The 9,029-nt window shown below is 49.9% G+C and overlaps 1 protein-coding gene across 1 annotated transcript; it reads right to left on the bottom strand.

Annotated features, from left to right (window-relative positions):
* Positions 1-406: 406 nt before the first annotated feature.
* LOC128063360 (sialic acid-binding Ig-like lectin 5) lies at positions 407-8,188 on the bottom strand. Its single transcript, XM_052656093.1, has 9 exons — positions 7,723-8,188; positions 7,255-7,533; positions 7,011-7,058; positions 6,259-6,516; positions 5,890-6,174; positions 5,521-5,611; positions 4,795-4,876; positions 2,066-2,203; positions 407-481 (listed from the first exon to the last, which is right to left on the bottom strand). The coding sequence occupies exons 1-9, from the start codon at positions 8,186-8,188 to the stop codon at positions 407-409; spliced, it is 1,722 nt and encodes a 573-aa protein (XP_052512053.1).
* Between the last annotated feature and the right edge of the window lie 841 nt (positions 8,189-9,029).

Raw genomic sequence — 9,029 nt, 5'->3', positions numbered from 1 at the left:
CGTACCTACTCTCACTCCTACCAGCACTTTGGGAGAGTTCCAATTGCTCCACATCATCACCAACACTTGATATTCTTTTTTTTTTTTTTTCTTTTAAATGCTGTTTATTTTTTGGCCATGCCTTGAGACATGTGGAATCTTAGTTCCCCAACTAGGATTGAACCTGTGCCCCCTGTATTGGAAACAAAGTTTTAAACACTGGACCCCCAGGGAAGTCCCAACACTGGATATTCTTTAAGAAAGCATTTTTTTTAATTGTGATGAAGTACCCATGATATAAAATTTACCAATGTAACTATTTTCAAGTGTGCAATTAAATGGTGTTAAACATGTTCAAGTTGTATAACCATCAGCACCATCCATTTCTAGAACTTTTTCATCATCTGAAACTGGAATTCTGTACCCATTAAACATTAACTGTCCACTGACTCCTCCAGTCCCCAGCCCCTGGAATCCACTTTATAAGGCTTTTCTTTAAAAACTGTGATTTAAAAAAATTATATAAAAGTTACCATCTTAACCATTTAAAAGTGCACAATACAGTAGTGTTTATTATATGCATCTTGTTGGCCATCAAATCTCCAAGAATGTTTTCATCTTGCAAAAATGGAACTCTCCACCTATTGAATAGTAACTTCCTATCTCCCCAACCTGTGAGTATCCCCCCGGACCCCTCTGCCTTCTGTTTCACAGTTTAATTTCTTTGAATACTTCCTATAGCTGGAATCATGCAGTATTTGTCTTTCTGTACAACTGGCTTATTTCACTTCATGTAATATCCTCAACACTCAAGTTCCTTGATATTATTTTTATTATCTTGCCAATGTCACTATGCAACTGGCATACCACTGTGATTTTCATTTGTATTTCCTCGACAGCTACAGAAGTTGAATACATTTCTGTATGCTTGTCGGCCATTTGACTATCTTGCCATTCTATTTGCTTGTCTCTTTCTTATTGATTTGTGGAAGCTCTTTATATATTCCTTTAAATTTTTAAAAATTTATTATTTTTTTATTATTTTAAAATACATATTCTTTATATTCTCTGCATGTCCTTTGTTAGACACATGTATTGGGAAGTATCTTCTCCACCCAGAGAATTACATTTAGATTTACTTAAAAAAAAATAATACATGTCACACCCCACCAGAAAAGAAAAACAAAAAACTAAAATAATATATGTTGTTAAGAATAGTCAAAAACTAGTCAGGCAAAATAGAAGTATGTGGTAGAATCAAAAGGTGACATCTGCCTCCATTCTGAGGTAAATTACAAATATGGTTAACACCCACAGTGCATGTGTGTGTGCGTTAAGTCACTTCAGTCATGTCCCACAGTACATGCTTGCATGAAGAAAGCTGAGCACTGAAGAACTGATGCTTTTGAACTGTGGTGTTGGAGAAGACTTTTGAGAGTCCCTTGGACTGCAAGGAGATCCAACCAGTCCATCCTAAAGGAAATCAGTCCTGAATATTCATTGGAAGGACTGATGTTGAAGCTGAAACTCCAATACTTTAGCCACCTGATGTGAAGAGCTGACTCATTGGAAAAGACCTTGATGCTGGGAAAGATTGAAGGTGGGAGAAGGGGACAACAGAGGATGAGATGGTTGGATGGCATCACCAACTCAATGGACATGAGTTTGGGTAAACTCCAGGAGTTGGTGATGGACAGGGAGGCCTGACATGCTGCAGTCCATGGGGTCAAAAAGAACCAGACATGACTAAGTGACTTAACTGAACTGAACTGAACTAAGGAATATTATCCTCACTTTACAGAGGTGGAAACTGAGGCACAGAGAGGTAAAGTTTTTTGACTTGCTTGATATAACACCCTTAGCATTACTCAAGCTTGGATTTGAACCCAGGACTCTCTAACTGTGACCTTCAGCCACTCCAAGGAACCTCACCTTCTCACTTATAAGCTTTGGCTCAGCAGGCAGCCAAGTCTTCAAGAATCAGTATCTGACACACATGTCCCTCAGAGGTGCATATTCTGGGGGTGGAGGCAGGGTCCTATCACTTCCCAATCTTGATCTCTGAGTACTCGGTGGTATCCCGGACCTGAAAGTTGTGGGTCCTTGGTCTGTGGAAACTGAGGCTTGCATAATAGAGCTCTTGTTCCTTCTCTGAGGTGGAAGCAGCCGGAGTTGGGGTCTGGTAGTCAGAGGGGCTGTGTGACCAGGATTCATTGAAGTGACCCTGAGTGGGAAGAGAGAACAACTTGAGCTGGCCTTTGGGGTCTGGAGAAGGGAACCCAGAGCTTGAGGAGGGCATGTATTCACTTATCCATTTTCACACCCATTTCCTGAGGATTTGCTCATTCAGTCACTCCTTCATTCATTCATACCTTTAATCACAATGGTCTGTTCTTCTTATTACTCATCTCACTGAATCCTTACAACCTCCCTCCATAGATGATATAAATGCTATCCCCATTTTACAGATAGGAAAATAGAGGGAGCAAAGTGAAGTGATTCTTCCACAGACAAGGTCCCTGACCTTGGAATGTCTATCAGGACAAGGAGACAGTATGAAGTTGTCACACACTCAAAACTTAGCAAACTGCAAATTGTGTTTTGATGGACAGAAGCAGGGTGCTGTGGGCGAGAGTCACAGAGGTCTGCAGGAGACCTGCACTGCCCTCCCGGAGCTCGCGATGTTAGGGGAACAGGCCTGTGGCTATTATAGGGAAGTGTGACGACAGTCTGCCTGGTGTAGGGCAGGGGAATATTTGAATGACATAAATTGGCATGACACTTAAAAAAGAATGAAATAAAACAGAAACATACTCACAGACATAGAGAACAGATTTGTGATTGCCAAGGAGTGGGGTGGGGTGAGGGAGGGATGGATTGGGAATTTGGGATTAGCGGATGCAAACTATTATATATAGGATGGATAAACAACAAGGTCCTACTGTACAGCACAGAGAACTATTTTCAATTACCTTGACAAACCATAATGGGAAGAAATAAGGGGATAAAGAATGTATATATATTCATATGTGTATGCATAACTGAATCACTTTGCTGTACAGCAGAAATTAACATAGCATTGTAAATCAACTATACTTCAACAAAATACTTTTTTTAAAAAAAAAGAATGAAATAAAGCCATTTGTGGCAACATGGATGGATCTAGAGGTTATCATACTAAGTGAAGTAAGTCGAACAAAGACAAATTCATGATATCGCTTATATGTGAAATCTAAAAAAATGATACAAATGAACTAATTTAGACCCCAATGCTGGGAAGGACTGAGGGCAGGAGGAGAAGCAGGCAACAGAGGGTGAGATGGTTGGATGGCGTCAATATGAACTCAATGAACATGAGTTTGAGCCAAGTCAGGGAGATAGCAAAGGACAGGGAAGCCTGGCGTGCTGCCATCCACGAGGTCCAAAGAGTTGAACACGACTGAGCGACTGGACAATATTAACTTAGAAACAGCCATATGGAAGAGATGCTGAGGGCAACGTATAGGGAAAGGACACAGTTTCGCCTTCTCCAACTTGTTCACCAACCTGAAAGCTCTCTAAACCTCATCCTTTGAGGGTTTTCGGGAGGCTTCACACCATAGACATGATTGACTAAACCACTGGCCTTTGCCGACTGAAATCCTCCAGCGCCTCTCCCATCCCTGGAGGTCAGAGGGTGGGACTGAAAGTTCCAGTCCCCTCTGCTTGGTTCTCCTGGCAACCAGGCCTTATCCTTAGGTACTTTCCAAAAGTCACCCCATGAAAATAACAAGAGACCCCTTTAACACTCCCATCACTGCAAGGTTCAAGTGTTCTAGGACTCTGTGTCAGGAATAGAGGATAAAAATCAAATATATATTTTTTATTATAGATCATAATATCGTAGAATACAATAAGCTCATTTGTGGGGAGGGACAAGATGCTGGCAGGAGAACTTGGCAGGGGGACAGATTACAGAACACCAGACTGAAGAATCTGGCCTTGATTCCTTAGGCCTGTGCTGTCCAATACAGGAGCCCCTAGCCATGCATGGCTCTTGAGCCCAAGAAATGTTGTGAATCAGCCAAAAATGAATACTCGAGGTCAAAGTTTATGTAGAAAGAAAGAAAAAGAGAGAGAAAGAAAGGGAGGGGGGACAGAGGAAGGAAAGAAGGACGGGAGAAAGAGATACGGAAAGAAAGGGGAAAGAAGGAAAGGAAGAGAGAAAGAGAAAGAAAGAAAAAGGAAGGAAGGAAGAGAGGAGAAAGAAAGAAAATATCCCATTAATATTAATAATTTGTGATGACATGATGTTTGAAATGATAATACTTTGGCTACATTCAGTTAAATAAAATATTATATAAAAAGTGATCTCACGTTCCTTTCTCCTTTTTTTTTTTCTTTTAACATGGCTAGGTTTCAAGTTGTACTCATGGCTCATATCGTATTTCTGTTGGATCTAGACTGTGGGGGGCAAGCACAGGGTGACTGTAAAGAAAAGCTGTTTGGGGAACTTCTTGCTGAGAGCTTACTGGGGGAGGAGAGAGGGAGCCAGTGACCCAGGAGAGAGTGAGGGCTCAGCAGGAAAGGGGCCAAAAGGAGAAGAGCTTTGCTAAACGGAAGATGGACAGGACTCGGTGAATTCTAGGCTCCAGGGAGTGGCGGAAAGACGAGAGGGTGATTTGAGTGCAACAAGAAACTCGAGAGGAAAAGCTAACGTGGAGGCGGGTGGGGGACATCACGTTTTTCTGAGGTGATGAGTAGGCTGCTGCAGCCCCTGTGTGGGCAGTGGGGTCCAGTGGGGACACTGGACGGCAAGCCGCCCATGTCACTCACCCGGGACGTGGGACGCAACGCTGGGCAGTCGCCATCTTGGCTCGATGCTCTCTCCACCGACTTGTTCCTGTACATCTTCACGCTGAAAAAAAGAGACCAGGGTCTTTAAGAGGGCTCCTCTAGGGAGTCCAGAGGGACTTCCTGAGCGCAGGCCGGTGTCCAGCTGCAGAGACCCTGACCAGAAAGCAAGCGCCCTCCTCGCGCACGGCCAGCGCCAGGGTCCACACTGGGCCAAGATGTCAGGAGGCTGCACTCTTGATGCCACTTCAGTCAGCCACCTCTTTTTCAACACTATCACTCCACCAGTGCCCTCAACTCTGGGCTTTGAGTGTTTTGTTTTGTTTTTTAATAATTAGTTTATTTTTGGCTGTGCTGGTCTTCCTTGCTGCCTAGGGGCTTTCCCTAGTTGGGGCCAGTGGGGGCTACTCTCTAGGTGCCCTGCGTGGGCTTCTCACGGCAGTGGCTTCTCTAGTCGAAGAGCTCAGGGCTCTAGGCGAGCAAGCTTCAGTAGTTGTGGCACGTGGGCTTAGTTGTCCCATGGCCATGTGGGATCTTCCTGGACTGGGTATCGAACCCGTGTCCCCTGCACTGGCAGGCAGATTCTTAACCACTGGACCACCAGGGAAGTCCTGAGCTTTGAGTTTTGAAGATTCTTTGAGTCTTCACCCCTGTCATCCCCCCTTGCCCCCACCCCCATAGTGGTCCCCAGCTGAGGCCACCACTCACACAAAGAAGATGAGACAGAGAGCAAGCAGGGCTGTGACACCAGCTCCTCCGACAGCCCCCTGAACCATGCCGGTCCTGGGTCCTGGTCTCCCTGGAGATATGAGTCCTGGGGTGACATCCAGCCCACTTCAAGCATTCGCCTGAGCCCCCAGCCTTCTCATATCCATGACCCACGAGTGTGCCTAGTTTGCCCCAGGACTTGGTGCCGTGTCCACCATCCTTTGATAAGACTGCAGCCTCCTGTGCTCCCCTCCCCAGCTACCACAGAGGACCCTGAATGCTAGTCCCTTTTAGCCCAGAATCATGCCCATTTCTCTTCCTCTCCATGTTTTCTAGGACCCAGATGCGTGACTTCCCCTTTCCCCGGACCTGGCAGCAGCAGGATCTTCATGTTCTGTTTCCCATGGGCGTTCTGGGCCTCGCAGCTGAGTCTGAGGCCGGAGCTGAGCCCCTCGCGGAGCCTCAGGGAGCTATTAGCCCAGGGCCCGGCGGAGCTGGAGGCGACCTCAAAGGAGGCGTTACTGAAGTTCCCCTCCAGCAGCCCCTCGCCCAACCGCCAGTGCAGGGAGGGGGCCGGCCAGGCTCGGGAGGAGCAGCTGCAGCTCAGACCCTCGTCCTCCTGGGAGCAGGAGGGGCCCAGCAGCTGTAGGGGTGCTGTGGGGAGAGATGGGAGGGATCAGGGCAGCTCTCCCCTCCCATTAACCGCGGCCTCCTTCCCCCGGGTGTGTTCCAACTCACTTCTCACAACGAGGTTCAGAGATGCTTTCTTGGAGCCCAGTGGATGCTGAGCTTGGCAGACATATAACCCGTGGTCCCTCAGTTCCACCCGGGGCAGCTCAAGGACCCCAGGGTTCGAGGAATTTGAGGGGCTCAGGGTCAGGCTCTCTCGGGTCCAGCTGATCATGGCAGGAGGGTTGCTGTCAGGAACACAGTCCAGGCGCAGGGACTGGCCCTCCTGGACTGAAAGAGACTGGCTTTTGCCCAGAGTTTCAGGTCCTGGCAAGACAGAGAGAAAGCTAGCCTCACTCTGCCCGTCTCTTCCATTGCTTAGTGGCTCATATTGTCCTGGTTCGGAGCATTGTCGATTTCCTCTGTGTAAAAAATCCCATCGTGGCCAGTTTCAAACACCTCATTTGAAGCCACTGAACCCAGAAGTGGGAAAAGATGGACACAGTTGCACAACTGGCTCTTGCCGACCAGTGAGAGCCAACCCCTAAGGAGAGAGAAGGCAGGATTTGGGAGGAAGATAGAGCCCAGGCAGTGGGGACAGTTACGTCCATTTGGGAAGGAAGAGGCCAGGCGACATCCATGAGAACAGGGTCAGCAGAAGGGAGAGGCTGGTTTGTAAGCCCACGAGCCAGTGTGGAGGGGTTCCCACCCCTGCTGTTCCCACACCTTCTATCTGAGTCCTGAACCCCAGATCAGCTCAGAAGGCCAGAGACAGACCCCATTTCCATCACTGCCCCAAGAAGAGAGGTTTTGACGTATACCTGTGCCTTCTTTCCGGTACACTCTGATGGTCAGCTCCTGGGGTGCATCTGGACAGACAGACATAACTGTCCCTTTTCAGGGGCAGGAACATAGGCCCTTCCTCCCGGAAACATCAGAAATGGGAAGCAAGTGGAGTGGGGTGTCCTCATCCATCCTCCCCAGTTCCAGCAGCCCAGGCCCTGCCTCCCCCTCCCCAACACCATCGGGGACCCAGCCTCTTGCCCGTCCCCCGACCTCACTCACAGGACACATTGAGCCTGATGGTCACCTCTGTGCTCACACCAGCTCCAGGGAAGGTCACACGACACGTGAGGTTGGTGCCGTGGTCCTGGGGCCTCGGGGTGAGGGTGAGCACCGAGGAGTGGGGACTCCTGGAGTGCAGGGAGGTGAGGGCGATCCTGGTCCAGGAGAAGGTGGGGGGCGTCCCCCTCTCACAGGCCCATGGCACTACACAGGTGAGGTTGGTGGGGTGGCCGGATACTAGGGTCCCCTGGACGTGGATGTCAGGTATGTCTGTCAGAGCTGGAGAGGCGGAGACGCAGACCCAGGACTGCAGGGGGGACCTCTGTGTGCCCCTCAGAGCAGTCTGTTCCCCAGCATCCTGTACCCCTGGGTTCCCCCCAGGATGAGAAGACAGGGTTCCCCTCCCACCCTGCCCTGGGGTTCCTAAGGACCCGTATATGTATGTCCTCCACTTGGCCCCATCCTTACCCGTCACATGGATTGAGAGCGGATGCCATTTATAACTATATCTCACGGTAGGCCCTCTCTCCACCCTAAAGATGTATGTCCCTGTGTCCCTCCTCTGGGCGTCTCTGATCTCCAGGGAGCAGTCTTTGGTCCGGGGGTCTCCAACGAGGAGGAATCGGCCCTGGGTCTCACTGAGCACCGCATGCTCTGGGTTGTTTGTGGCCACTGCGAGATCTTCAGTGGTATATGCCTTTTCCCGGAACCAGTAGCTGTGAGCTGGGTCAGAGTCTTTCCAGCCTTCCCGGGGATAGGAGACGAAGCAGGCCACGCGGACACACAGGCCCTCCTGCACCGACACAGACCGTGGCACATCCAGCTGGTATCTCAGATCCTGAGCCAGGGACCCTGCGGGGAAACGAGGATTAGTCGAGCCCTCACCCCACTCACCTACCCACAGCAGTGACTGCAGCAGCAGCAGCAGCAGCATCTTTGGGGTGACACTCTTGGAGCCTTGGTGTCACAGGATTGAGAGGAAGCCCCAACAGGAAGCCCAGGGCTGAGGTCAGAAAGTGACAGACCACAAAGAGGAACTCGGCACCCACAGGCTGCCGGAGCCGCGCGAGTCCTGGAGAGGAACCGTCTAGATGAGGCCCCGCCGAGGGTCACAAGCAGCGAGCACTGCCCAGGGGAGGCTCCCAGCTCCCTGTTCGCCACCCGACCCCCCTGCACCTCTGTCCACAGCTGGAAATCAAGCTGGTCAGTCCCCGCCGGGTGTGGGAGTCAGGAGGGGCAGCTGGGGAAGCTCTAGGCGTGAAAGATGGGGATCGGCACCCACCCCCCTGGATGAAGGAGGTGGTGATTAGTTACTGAGATGAACGTGACAACGGCACACATGTGCATCTCTGCTTTCAGGGACTGGAGCCCCAGGAAGAACGGGACAGACTGTCTCATCCTGGAGAACTTCTCCGGTGCCCCAGGTCCTGTTGATACAGTATGAGCTGGGGGTAGCCAGCTCGGGGTTCAGAGGAAAAACTTGATCACTCTGTGCAGTTAGAAGGTGAGTTCCCGGGTGTAAATGGCCAGAATGGGTGGAACCAGGATGAAGGTGCTATGAGAACATGATCCCAGGGGAGCATGGGGCTTCTTGACCTAGTAACAGCCACCTGCCCTGGCCCCCCTGGTGTTGACTGCGCACGCCAGGCCTGGGAGCCGGGCACTGAGAGCAAGATGACAGCCTTTGGGGGCAGGTGGGCCTGCCCTCCTTCCCCTCCAAGCCTCAGCTTTTTCATCTGTGCTGCTGCTGCTGCTAAGTCACTTCAGTCATGTCC

This window comes from Budorcas taxicolor, chromosome 18, assembly GCF_023091745.1.
Source record: "Budorcas taxicolor isolate Tak-1 chromosome 18, Takin1.1, whole genome shotgun sequence".
NCBI lineage: Eukaryota > Metazoa > Chordata > Mammalia > Artiodactyla > Bovidae > Budorcas > Budorcas taxicolor.
This window is presented reverse-complemented; position numbering and strand designations above follow the sequence as displayed.